Source organism: Phaenicophaeus curvirostris, chromosome 7, assembly GCF_032191515.1.
Source record: "Phaenicophaeus curvirostris isolate KB17595 chromosome 7, BPBGC_Pcur_1.0, whole genome shotgun sequence".
Taxonomy (NCBI): domain Eukaryota; kingdom Metazoa; phylum Chordata; class Aves; order Cuculiformes; family Cuculidae; genus Phaenicophaeus; species Phaenicophaeus curvirostris.
The window spans coordinates 24,546,821-24,560,350 of record NC_091398.1 but is presented as its reverse complement, the minus strand read 5'-3'; the positions used below and the strand labels follow the sequence as shown (position 1 = coordinate 24,560,350).

The 13,530-nt window shown below is 38.4% G+C and overlaps 1 protein-coding gene across 1 annotated transcript in view; it reads right to left on the bottom strand.

Annotated features, from left to right (window-relative positions):
* Positions 1–1,437: 1,437 nt before the first annotated feature.
* ITGB6 (integrin subunit beta 6) overlaps positions 1,438–13,530 on the bottom strand; it is a 28,597-nt gene continuing 16,504 nt past the window's right edge. The window contains exons 10-15 of the mRNA XM_069861237.1: positions 13,104–13,521; positions 12,444–12,666; positions 10,489–10,586; positions 5,840–5,959; positions 3,606–3,772; positions 1,438–1,707 (exon numbers count right to left, since the gene is read on the bottom strand). Coding sequence (XP_069717338.1) covers positions 1,645–1,707; positions 3,606–3,772; positions 5,840–5,959; positions 10,489–10,586; positions 12,444–12,666; positions 13,104–13,521 — 1,089 coding nt within the window. The 3' untranslated portion in view covers positions 1,438–1,644. The remainder of the gene's footprint in view (positions 1,708–3,605; positions 3,773–5,839; positions 5,960–10,488; positions 10,587–12,443; positions 12,667–13,103; positions 13,522–13,530) is intronic.

Below are 13,530 nucleotides of genomic sequence, written 5' to 3'. Positions count from 1 at the left end.
TTGATCCCAGTTGGCTTTGGATTAGGCCCTAAAACAGGCATGGGTCAGAGCTACCTAGCACATCAGTCTCACAGTAGAGGACAGAGAGACTGAAGTTGCACAGACTTGGTAAATATTTATTACAAAATGAACATCAAGTTTTTTATATCAAATATGTGATTTACCACAGGGAATGGACATAATTGTTTGTCTGTGACTAAGTCAATGTACCTCTGATTTCTAAGTCTTCCTTTACAAGTATGTTCATATGTACATTTTGACCATCTGTTCCAAAGTAATAAAAAATGCAGAAGAAAAGTGATATTAAAAAAATAAAGTACATTATTGTTAGCTTAAAATAGTCCATTAGTGTAATTTTTTATGACAGCACGTTAGCTCATTTTGTTGGTGCTCTTTTTTCCCCTAGTGCATCGCGATATAAGAATTTATAGCAAGTCATTAGTAACTATCTAAAACTGACATGTAAAAATCCTCATTAACATCATGGAAACAAATATTAAGTTGAAGCCATAGATCCATTTGTTGATTAGTTTGAAAAAATATAGTGGCCCAAAAGAGCTGAATACATTATTTCACAAAGGAATAAATGGTTTGGCTGCTGGGTATTGAAAGAATCTCGTAATTTTGGATATATCAACAGAAGACTACCATCTTTGTGTGTGATACTGAGTCTTTGTGTGTGAACTTTTCCTGCATGTAAGTGGCTCCTGCAACAGTTCATGTAATGGTCCGGCATGCAGGGTTTATTTTGAGTGCCTAAACAGGATATAAATGGTGAAATGGAGTTCTGGTTATCCTGTGGTTTACCGTTTCTCTGCCAGGGTCTCTAATTTACAAGTATTTCTCTTTTGCTCTGGATCCTTTCTACTAGTGTTTAAAGAAGAGAGATTAAGAAAAGAAAAAAAAGTACATTCTATGCTTGGAAGAGAAAACAACTCTGCAAGTGAATAAGGGCTTGATTTAGCTTTCCCCGAGATAACCCCAGGGACTGGGTTCTTAAAGAAATAAAAGAAATACAGAAACAAGGACAAGAAAGAAGACCTAGAGAGGAGATGTTTCTGTATACCTTAGATACATAGAAGATAGACAATTACACTACTAGTTTCTGATGAAAAATTATTCAGTCACATAGATGACGTAAGTAACCACTAACCTCAGTTGTTTAAGCAGCATTCATGAAAAAATTACCTTTTTAAATTTAAGCCAGCCCACCAAATAGACTGGTACAAATACATTCCTAAACACAAATATATGGGATTGTTTGTATGAACAAAGTAGTGCACAGCTCATTGTACATACCTAATTTCACAAAATTAGGCTTACATATGATGACTTTTAATACACAGTATTAATGAGAAAACTGAAAATATTTGTAATGCTTTTTTTTTTTAGGATGGGTGGCTTTAATATTAAAGTTTTTTTCGTTCTTAATATTTCTACTAAATTTTACCTCTGTTATCTACAGTTTTCCCAATACAAGATATATTTTCTCTAACAGAATGATTATATCACTGCAATGTGCAAGCAAATATCACATAGTCAGCTGAGAAGAAACAAGTGGTTTAGATTCTTGCCAGTAAAACTAAGTTTGTAGTGTCGCAGGTGCTAATAGAAATCTGCAGCCCCAGTCCCTTTTTGTTTTTCTTAGTTCTTGTAAGTTACATTTTTAAAAGTGGTTGTTGAGCCTCTGTATAATGGATTTGTTTCCTAAAAAAACAAACAAAAACAGAAGAAATGGGAGTCATGCCGTATTTAACTCATCTTGCCATTGCTTCATCTAAAAGCAGTTGTAACTGGTTACCATTGCCTTGAACATACCTCTTCAGCAAAAGGATTGTTTGATTCTTGACCTAATGTTACGATGCAGGTTGTAGGATTGTTTGATTCTTGACCTAATGTTATGATGCAGGTTGTACATGCACCAGCTAATACCACTCTGCTTCGCAATGTGCGGAAAGTGATTTGTGCACTACTTTGTGAGGAATTTGGGCCAAACATCTGCCTGACCCAGTAATTCATTCCCAACAGTGGGCAAAGCAGGCTGGCTGTGGAAAAGCTGGCGCACACCTCACAAACCTCCTGAGTCACAGAGGATGTCCTCCTCCTACATATTTGTCTATAAACAGTTTGAATCCAGGCAAACTTTTATCACCTAGAATATCTTTGGAAATAAATCCTATGCCTTATCTAAGTGTTGTGTAATCATGTTTTTTGGCTTCTTTGGAGCCTGCTGTCTCACCATGCTTGTACGGGAAAACTCAGTGAACAAACAGCCTGTGTTCGATTTCCCCAGTCAAAATTTTGAAATCAAATATCCCACTCTCCTTCTGCTATTTCTTTTCCCTAGTGAAGGCTTCTTCTCTATTCTTTGTACAAATGTGATTTTGTACCTTTTATCATTTTAGATGGCCTTCAGCAACTTGCTTATGTTCCAGACTCCTGTAATAGAGACTGGTCTATTTGAGGCAGCACAAACCAGTCTTGGGTCAGGAACATGCTTCCCTTCATATCTGACTCCGAGATCAGAAGGGACATAATCAAACAGTACTTTATCAAATATAGCTGATATAACTTGTGTATCAGATGCTGTGGTTGGACCATTCAAATAACACAGATAGTGCCTCAGCCCCACAAACTACCATGGGAGAAGGGCAAGTCCCACCTGGGTTTTTTATCCTGGCCTCTCATCATACCCTTCCTATCATTTCCTGTGGCAACAGAAAAGAAAATTACAGTGCTTCTATCAAGTGTATCCTTCGCTTCCCTCTTACCATACGTAGCTCTCCCTAAGGCTTAACAAAACATTCTCCAGTGGCCTTGTCTGTAAGTGGTTGATTTTTCCCATCTCAAAACTGCAAGGTTGGCAGTGTCCATCCTTGCAGAAATGTTGCAGTCACAGGGCTTTGTGCGAGAGTGGAACTAGGAGAAGAGCAGCATAATTGCCTGTCCTCCTGACACCCACCAGAAATGCTTACTCAATGTGTCTTTTTCCAAAGAGCCTCAGAAATCTTCAAATGTTTGCAGAAGAACAAAAAAGTCAAGGGCAGAAAGGAAAGAAGAAAAGGGAACATGTGGTACAAGATTGCATTAGATGTAAGCAAGCTATAGATAGAAGATAAGGCCTGAATTTCTCTGTCCTTTTACCTACATTTTGGACAGCTTACATTCACTGCTCCTCTGTATAAGTGAGCTTTATGACATCATGACAGAGGCCATCGACAATGGCCTAAAATGGCCTGTTTCTTTCCTAAAACAGGCTCTGGTTCTGGGGGGAGGGGTACACCTCCAATAATTACATAGGCAGCGAACAACTTTGCTAAGATAAATCAAAGGCAAGGTACTGACTAAGAGACAACTAATAAAAGTATCATCTAAATTATTTTAAACATGGAAGAGCTTAAACCAGGAGACTGAGCTCTACCTACTTTTCATCCCTATCAAAAATTGTAATTTTACTTTGTAGAACACTAAATGAAGTGAAAATCTATAATAAAATGTATCAATTTAAAAGAACAAAACCAAGACACAAGTAGAATTTTCAAGACAATTGCGCATCATGCAACCAAATTAAAGAGCCTTATATAAAAGTAATATATTTAACATACCGTTTGCCATTTCACCTTTGATTTTTCTGCTTCAAACTTGGCCACCTCTTTTCGGTCTTGAACTGACACCAGTAATTTCCATATACAAAGTAAAACGATGCCAATGAGAAGGATAGCAAGGGTGACACCCACCATTATCATTGGAATATTTGGAAGCTGTGGACAATCTGTGGAAGAAAAAAAAAATTGGTATGGCTATCCAATCAATACATTTCAGGCAATTAAACACAGCCAAGAGTCATGCTGGGTATCTCATTTGCTGTGAGCTGTATGGGCCTTTTTCTTCAAGTTGCTATTATTTTCCTCCTGCGAACCTGCTAAAGGGTTTGTGAATCTGGCTGAAATGATTTTTAAACACTTTAATGCAATAAATTGTTAAACTCTTCCTCTGCTCTTTTACTGTGTTGACTAGCAGCTGCTGGATATGGACCCAGACTCTGGAAAGTTAGAAAATTATTTTCAGATTTATGTCATTATAATTCTAAAAAATAGGGCTGAGGTGACAAGATTCTAAGTTTTACAATGATATAGCTGAAGCTCTACTTCAAGTGACTGATACTCAGTGTGTTGCAGAGGAAAAGATCCTAGCAAGATATGTATCAGAGCAAACACATTGATGATACTGAGAAAAAGGAGGAAACTACATTTCACTCATGAAAACAATAAGAACAAAAAATCCGTTGGAGATTCTGAAAACACTGGGCTGATCAGTTTGAAGGAATTTTGCAATTCAAGTTCTGCAATGAATTTTAACACACAATATTTCAGACTCAAAACTGAAGTTTTTGCTTCACCAAAACACAGATGAGTTTTATTATTGTGATATTAAGAAGTATTGCTCATGAAAGTCAGCAAGTGCAACTATTTTAAGAAGTTTTCTGCTGAACTATGGTTTAAGGACATGACAAATTCATATCAATCTCATTTGGCTTACATGGATGATATTTCACGTTATTTGTTTTCTTGATGTCATTATTTAACTAATGGATGAGTTTGGGTTTAAGCAATGAGTTAATACTCTGGCTGCTGGTTCCATCTTGACTTCAGCTCCATAAATGAAACCAATTTCTAGAGTATTTATAGTGTTCTAATCTCAAGTTCACATTCATATGCCTCACAGCTGCCACAGCACAATAGTTTCAAGGCCCAGAAGCGGTACAGCGGATGACAGCAGCATCGGTTATTGTAGAGTTGTGTATTGTAGCATTTGATGGACTGCACCTTCCTAAAAATATTTCCTTCACTTTTTTTTTCCCCCCCAGTTCTACTTAAAATGCATAGTAGAAGCATTTAATAAAGATTTTTGTTTCCAGTGGTTTTCCCTTAAATTCTTCAGTCCTAGGGGTGTAGTTTACAAAGTAAAGCAGCCTTTTTTACAACCATCTTTGCTGTAGTAGTAACCTATATAAAACTAGACTACTATCCTTGTGGTAGAAGCTGCTTTTTCATGCAGTGAAATCACTCTTGTTCTCATATACATGTCAGAGGAATGCTACACAGAGGGTTAACAAAATAAACACCATTTGTGCCAACAGAATGAGGTTACAAATCTGTGTGGCTTTCCCTAAAACATAATTAACATTTAGCACTGAGACATAGGGTGTGCCCCCAGAAAATGCATTTTTGTTGCCTGGAATCCAAACTGTTTGGCAGCTGAAAAGCAGTGTCTGTGTTCTCTCCTGTCTCATATGATTAAGAGCTTTAATGAAAAATCAGTAGTGAAACAACAGTAAATAAAGAAAAAATGCCAAATGAAAGGATATAAAGAGATCTACTGAATAGGTTAGTTATGCAAAATACAAAAAATTTAATAATGCTATAATATTAAATGTGATTATAACTGTATTTTATAATTTCATCAGGTATAGCCAGCCAGATAGTCTTTTGGATATTTGTCCATCTGTGAAATAAATGTCATTTCAAAGTGAAGTACAGTTCTCTTATATGATGCAAAGGACATTTGGCAGCATTGTCTTAGAATTGCACAGGGCTTTAGAAAAATTAACTTACTCTTACAGCCCAGGGATAATTTTGCCCATCTTTCATGAAAGACCAAGTGTTTATTTTACAAGCCATTAAATAAGTACTTAAGGAGGTGGTGCTTTGGCTGGGCAAAGGAAAGCTACGAACACAAGCATGTGCAGTGCTGCTTAAGAGCTCAGCTTCTAGATAGCTCACCCTGCCTGTATCTTTAAATCATATTTCACATTAAAAAAGAAACACTGAGTGCTTACCTTTCTGTTCTATGCTATGAATGACTGTCCTTCCCTGTTCATCCACGACGAGTAGAAATGTGGTTATACATTCGTTTTCCCCCTTCAAAGAGCAGGGAATGGATTTATCCTCTGAATAATCTGCAGAGGGAGCAAAATAAAAAGTCATTTGTCAGATCTAATGAAATTTAACATGTAATGAAGAGACACTGCTGGCATCATGTTTGTCACAGCCTTGTCTGTGGATCGTAAAGAGTGAAAAACAAAAGCAGAAATATCCTCAGAATCACTGCTAAATATTATGGCTTTTCTTCCGCTCCAAATTTTGTTTCAGATTTTTCACTCATATTTCCCAAGAACTGCTCCAGGTGTTGTCAGTCTACACTGACCAGCTCATGCAACTTATTCACTTGGAGTATTGTGGCTTTCAATGAATTGGACATGCTTCCAAGACACTTAACCACCAGCTGCCTAGGAAATCTAATAATTCCTAGTTACAGAACAAAGTAAACAGTATGTTCTCTTCGGTTTACAGCTACTCCTATGGTGTCTAGATTATGTTTCAGAAGTAGATATACATACATCAAACAGCAATGGATAATGTTAAAGAGGCTGCCATCTATTTCTTCCACAGCAGTCCTCTCAAAGACTACCGTTTCCACTGTCGTCACAATACTAAATAAATAAATAACAGAAAATAATAGTAAATTAATAACAGAAAACTGGGATCTTTGTAATGTGACTCCAAGGGAAGTGGATAAAAACATGAGATGACAGTCTGCCCCCATTTATTTTTCTCTCCATTTAATGTACACCTGCACATCCAATCAAACCTAATCAATTTTCCCCTCCTAGGTGATTCCTAACTGGGAAAGCTTTTCTGTTGAGAAAAGTTTATTCAAAGGGAACACAGAGACACAATGAAAATGTCTGTGAGGGACGATATAAAGCAAATAAGAGGATCGAAAATTGAGACTAGAGGTCCAGAACCGGAAATAGTATAGTTCAGAGCCTAACCATGGCACGGATTTTTACCGAGCAGAAATATCCAACCTTATAACTATGTACGATAATACCTCTGAGACAGAACACTTTTTATTGTTTCCATCCAACCTATGATTTAAAGATCACTGCAAATCTGAAGAGATACGCTTTTCAGTATGTTTTTAGAAAAATGTCTTGGTTTTTATATTTATGTTTAAGAAAAAGAGTAAGTTTCACAAACATTTCTTTGAAAATAATCGTCATTCTCCATTATTTCTTGCCCAGTCAAAACTCTTACTGAAATTTCATGCACAACTGTGTCAAAAATCTTAAGTCCTCAGACCGTTATATAAGGAGCAACAAAATATAAAATAGGAATTGGACAGGGATGTGGATTTTAAAGAAGCCTGTGGTACATAAACAGATAAGTGCTCATTTTTTTTATCATTTGTTTTTCTTTTTTTCATATTGTTTATTATCTTAAGGTTCATTCTTATAGAGAATAGTATTAAACACCATAGAAAATATGAAAGTATAAATAGCCGACTACCCTACCCTGTCCTTTTCTCTGATTTTTATAAAGAGAGACAGATATCTGGTTGGATTTTAATGTAAACATGCTCTTGATTTGTGATAATCTTCTATTTAACCTGTTGCCTGTCCTTGGTGGCAGAGCAATGTCAAAATGACAGGCAGACAAGTTTGGCTGATTTAACAACATTTGGTTTTGCTAGAAGAGCCATAAACTGCAGACTGAGTGTACTGATTTAATGGCACTCAGAGCCAGGTCACAATTCCAGTAACACCGTGACAAGTTTTGCAATATTTGTTATTTCCCAACTCTTTTGAGCAAGCAGATTCAAAAAATAGCTTGCTAGAAAGCTAGAAAGACAGAAAGACAGAAAGAAAAAGAGAGAAAGTGAGAGAAAAGAAAGAAAAGAATAGCTGTTAGCTCTCCTGAAGGCAGAAAAAACCTCACAGGCATATTCCAAATATCATCCAGAAGGCAGTAACTGCAGTAACTGCAAATACATTAGTTTTAAATTGTAATTTTTAATTTAATGTCATAATTTGAGACCAAGGGGAGCAGGAATCTGATTATGTGGAAGGCTGTAGAAATGAAAGCAAAGATGCCAGTTCAACCTATTTAGAACCCAGCTTGTGATCAGTAATTTTGTGTCTCTGATGTTTTAGGATTAGAGATCACTAAGAGACACTATGATATAGATTATTTTCAGTTTATTGGCCCAAATATTTCCCTAGGTACGTAAACTCCTGTAATTTACACCTGTGTAGTTTTCTGTGTTCTGCAGTGAATCATAACACTTCTACCACTTCTGTTTGCAGCCTCATTCCACGAATTTCAATGACGCTTGAAATCACTGGAGTCACACTGGAAGAAGAATTGGGTAATACTGGCAAGCTAGATTGTTGAAGTTCAAAAGACACCTAGCAGACACCGAGATAAAAGATACAACAAAACAGTCTGTAAATTTAGAGGGTTTTATGTCCTTTCTTGTCTGCCTTTTGCTCAACAAAACGCCCTTTTTTTTTAACAGTTTCCCTCTCACTTTGAGTCAGAACAGCGTCATATGCTGATTCAGCAGATTCAGGCCCCAGCATCCACTTTGTTGCTGGGCTGGGAATTTGTCTAATGCTACATTATTTCGGATGGAGAAACTCCATTTCTCCAAGGAAAGTGTAACTGTCCCTGCGGGGCTTGTTGCAAGAGCATCCTAGTGCCCGGTGGCCACGGTGGTGTCAGGAGCCGCATTTTAGGAACGGCAGCTCCTCCTGGGGAGCAAGAAGAGCTCCTTTTAGACCCCTCCGGCAAAGAGGACACTAGCAAGATTTATTAGAAGCAGATGAAAATAAATAGTGAAGAGCAATGCCTGCCGCGGAGGAGCCCAGCAAAGGCAGAGCCAGCCACCCCTTTTTTTTTTTTTTTCCCCTGCACGGCTCCAGTGGTTGTGTTGCAACATAGCCGTGCAAAAGAGAAAGTAAGTCTTTACAATGCTTTCTTTAACCTAGAGCTGTTTCTAGGTTTTTTTAAAAGCCTTGAGCCATTACAGAAAGTGAAATATAAACCAGAAAGTAGCAGTCTAGCATGGCATGAAGTTGCTCAATAATCTGTCCCAAATATTATGTGATGGTCTAGTTATTCTACTTTTAATTTTTGCCTTTGTCTGTTTAGGTGATACAGTGTTGATTTTCAGATTTATTGTTATTTTGAAGATAATTTTTCCACCTCAGGACTTCTTAATGTGGCTGCCTCAATGCCAGAACAAATTCTACAACCTACTACACAAACATTTAAAATGAAACAGATTTGAACGGCTTTTTTGGGGAAGAAAGAGGGGAATAGGGGCAGGCAGAGGCAAGCAAGGTTTCGATGGGACCAGTTCCCCAGCCTTCATTCCAGCAGTTGCTGTAACTGCTGCGAAGAAATTTTTAAATCTCAAAAAGTAGCTGGCTTAAGGGAAGCACAGGATATGGAAAAAAAGGAAATAAGCAGGAACAGGAGATGATGTTGTCATGCTTATATTCCTGTGACCTCTGTGTATCTGAACAGAGCCATATAAGTGACTGCTTCTGCTCTTGACTAGTATTCATTATATTTGAAAGTAAAATGTCTTATGTATTCCTAGCTACAAATATCTGCCATCTGGCAATAGCAGCCTGAAAAATTTACTTAGAGATACAATGAAAGTGCTTATATGTTTTTGAAGCTTGTAAAGGCATTTTTTATATTCATAAACAAATGCTGATGTCTAGAAAGGCAATGCATTATAATAATTTTAATGAAAATACAAAATTAGAATTAGTTTTTTGCTTTTTACAAGAGCAATATTTGTAACTTTTGAGCTCTGGATTATGGATAATTATCTTTCTTGGAAAGATTTACATCACCGCTCTGTATGAGCTTCCAGCAGTATACAGACACAGACCTTATATGTGCATACAGCATTCTGCATTGTCATCCCAATCCTTACATTTGTGCAATTTAATGCCTTCAATACACTTGTGGTGTGGACATAGCATACCTATGTCCTATCTGACCTAACAATTACATTTTGCCATGGCATTAGGGCTAGAATTTCTATTCAAATAAATACAGACTGCCTACTGAACAGGCTTGCTCCACAGGAAATACAAAGATGTACTATTTCATTTAAATTTACAGTTTTTTTCTGAGATTACTATTTTATTCAAGGTTAATTCCTATTCCAGAAACTCTCATTGATGGAGGTGGTTCTGAATTACAAAGAGCTCAGCTGAAAGATGTGCTTAGCCTTTAGGGCTAGGGCTTTAGGGGTCAGGTTTTACATTTGTAAGGTAAAAGAAGCCACACTGGAATGTGGCATGATGCAGGCATAACAACCTGCGGGTTTTCATCAGTCACTGATTTGCAGGAACAGGTATTTATTAAATTCTGCCCTTTCTTACATTAACTGCTTAGAAAGTAGGCATGATCCAGCGAGTTAATTAACCTGGAGGGGTAATACCAGCCCTGATCTGCATTTCCTACTTACCACAGAACCACTGCAGACAGACAGCAATTGCCTTATTAGCCTTAATATAATTCCGTGGCAGAAAACCAAAGCTACTTTCAAATATAGAATTAATGAAAGGGGAAGCGATCACTAATCACGCACACATAGAAAAGGAAGACTGAGTATGCAAACCCTTTGTGGTGCTGACAGTTGCATCAACCAATTTGCATTTTTCGCTGCATTCTCCCTGTGACTTGTCATCGGAAGCCAAGTGACATTCCACACAGCTCCTGCAGAAAATAATTCAGCAGCTCATCAATCTTTGCCTGTCACAAAGCAACAATAGAAAAACCAATACATATTCATCTGCATTTAAAAAAAAAAAAGCTAAACAAAAGGTCTTGTGCTATGGACAGAGTAGTTCTCAGAAATATTATAGGTATCGCCACAAAATAAACCCCGTACAAAATACACCCCACACACCCCCGAATAAAGGTATTGTGGATAAGCTTTCTCTCGTCCTCTTGTCTCTCCCAGCTTATTAGCTACCAGACAGAACCCCAGGCAACATTATTCACGTAGGTCTATCAAAGACATGAAGGTACTCACACATAACATTCATTTTCAAAAATAATTATCCTGAACTAAGCTCACACTACATACCAGCCAAAGAAATGCCTATCAGATGAACAATACCTGAGATCGACTTCAGAGAGATCAAGCTGGGGCACCTACTATAAGTCTTCCTTTGTTGAATATCCATTGAATAATGGATGAAAACACTATTCAGGTGTCTCTACAGGTGTCTCTACAGGTGTCTCTTGAATGCAATCACTTGTCTCAGGAATCATTTACTTAGATTGCCAATTATACTAATACAATTTATTGGAAAATTATTTGCTTATTTAATGGTGAAATGACAAAAACATTATTTAAAAACACAGAATCTAAAGCAATTCCTTTAGAAGTCACTGAAAAAATCTTCGCAGAAATGCAGTGAGGATTTTAATAAATCCATCATTCATGGAAAAGGAAACAACAAGCACAATTCATATACAAAAAATTTTAATGCAGGACATCTCTTACTGATTCTCTGCAAATAGCATCAACCAGATTAAGGGGCTGAGTCGCTGAGAGGCAGGAGAAGAGAAGAGAGAAGCAACAAAACATTCAACCCCCTCCCCCCTTTGGCCATCTCCTATTGCATTTAGCTACATATATCCATGAGAATATACCGAGGCTGCTGAGATTATCTTCATGGGATGGAGGTGACCTCACCACTCACTCTGGAGATAGCGAATAGCAAAAGCAAGCAGGTAATGGGATAGCCTCTATCTCATGGAGACAAATTAAGAGTTGTTGTTGGTTTTGTCATACTTGCCATGTTTCTCATGCTACCACTCTTTTTCTCAGCTGCTCGGCCATTCATCTCCATTCCCCCTGACCTGGCCCTTCAGCTCGCTTGGTTACCTTATCCAGGTATTCCCAATGTTCTCTCTCTTTTGACTTTCCCTGGCCTGTGTTTCAGCAAGGGAAGTGACTGCAAGAGAGAGAAAAGATCTAACACTGTGTACAATATATATGCTTAAATAGGGTAATGCAATGCCCAGTGTGTAACTTTATATTTGTTATCCTCTGCCAAATGAGGCAGAGCAAAGCAGCAGCATTGTCCTCCATGTTTAGAGCAGTTGCATGCAGAAATTATCTTTCCTTAAAGCTTTGAACAAACATAAATGGCACTCCACAGAATAGCTTTTCATCTCATATATAGTGTAGACTGCAATGACAGGCATGGAAATGCAGTGTTGGAGAGCTGGTATGGAAGAGAAATGGGCCTTAACTCTAAATAAGTAGACATGACATTTCGATTAGTTTTACAGCCAGGGACAGCAGTGGAAGTGTGATGTTTTACTTGTGCTGCTTCAAGATGATGAAATTGTTTTCCATGAAGTTCTTTTAAACAGAAGCAAGGCAGATAAATTGTTGATGTATGAGGTATGACTACTCCTCTCAAAGGACAAAGAAGCTCTGGGGTTCTGGTCTGTAAATCCCATTTACAGTAGTGCCTGTAAGCACACTGCAGAGGCAGTGTAGGAAATGGGTACTTGGGTGATACAAACACCAGAGACATAAAACCAGCACGTTACCGCCTGGAACTGCAAGGGTCGCCGCAGAGTGGGCATTTTTCACACATCTGGCCGGAAGCCCCTGGATAGGAGCAAGTACATGACCCACAGATGCATTCGCCTCTCCCACTGCACAGCGTCCCATCCTCAGCAATGCAGGGGCTGGTATCAGTTGTGCAGTTGCAGTATTCACCAGTCCATCCACTGTGGCACACACATTCCCCACAATCACAGTCACCATTGCCTGGAAAAACATTTATTATACTTTAAATCAGCCTCTTAATAAGAACCTGAATGATGACTTTTAAAATCATTTTCCTTAATAGCGTATATTTTTCCCTCTCTGACTCTTCTCATTCTTAAATCTTTCTTCCTCCCTCAGTATTTTCAGTCAGAGGACTTAAAACCGTGTGGTGGTAGCTGGTATGCTCCAGTAAAGACATGCCAACTTAGACTAACTATAGAGTGGCTAAACATGTCTCAGTTTTGAATTTGAAAACAGGGTTAAAATTTTTTTCTTGTGTTAAGCTAAAGATCATTCAGAAATAGTAAGCCACACTTCATACAGAATTAATTGCTACTGATTATATTGATGAAAAATAGATTCACAAGCTTGTATCAAGGAGTGAGACAATAAAGCTCTAAAATGCAGACACTAAAAATAGCATCAAGGGACTGTACCTCCACACTGGAGCCCTCTGTGTCTCACACACGAGAAGTCGTCGCATTCACAGCGTGGCCCATACACCTTTCCATACAGAGATGGGTGGCAGACGCACTGCCCACAGTAGCAGTCACCTCTCCCGCTGCAGGAGCTCTGCTCTGCTGAGCTCTTACAGGAGCTGGTGCTGAGGGTGCCCTCGCTGCATTCGCAGTGTGGCCCCACATACCCCGGGCTGCAGATGCACACTCCGCACTCGAACAATCCTTTCCCTTTGTTGCATTTTGGGCTGTTCATCTCAGCCTTTGCCTGGCAGTTACAGCTGCATTGCGGATGGATTTCCATTTCCAGCGTCTCACTGAGCCCCACTGGTTTCATCACAATACGCCTTCTGCCTTTCTCGCAAGAGGAGAGACTTACAGTCACGTTGAAAGAGACCTGGAAGAG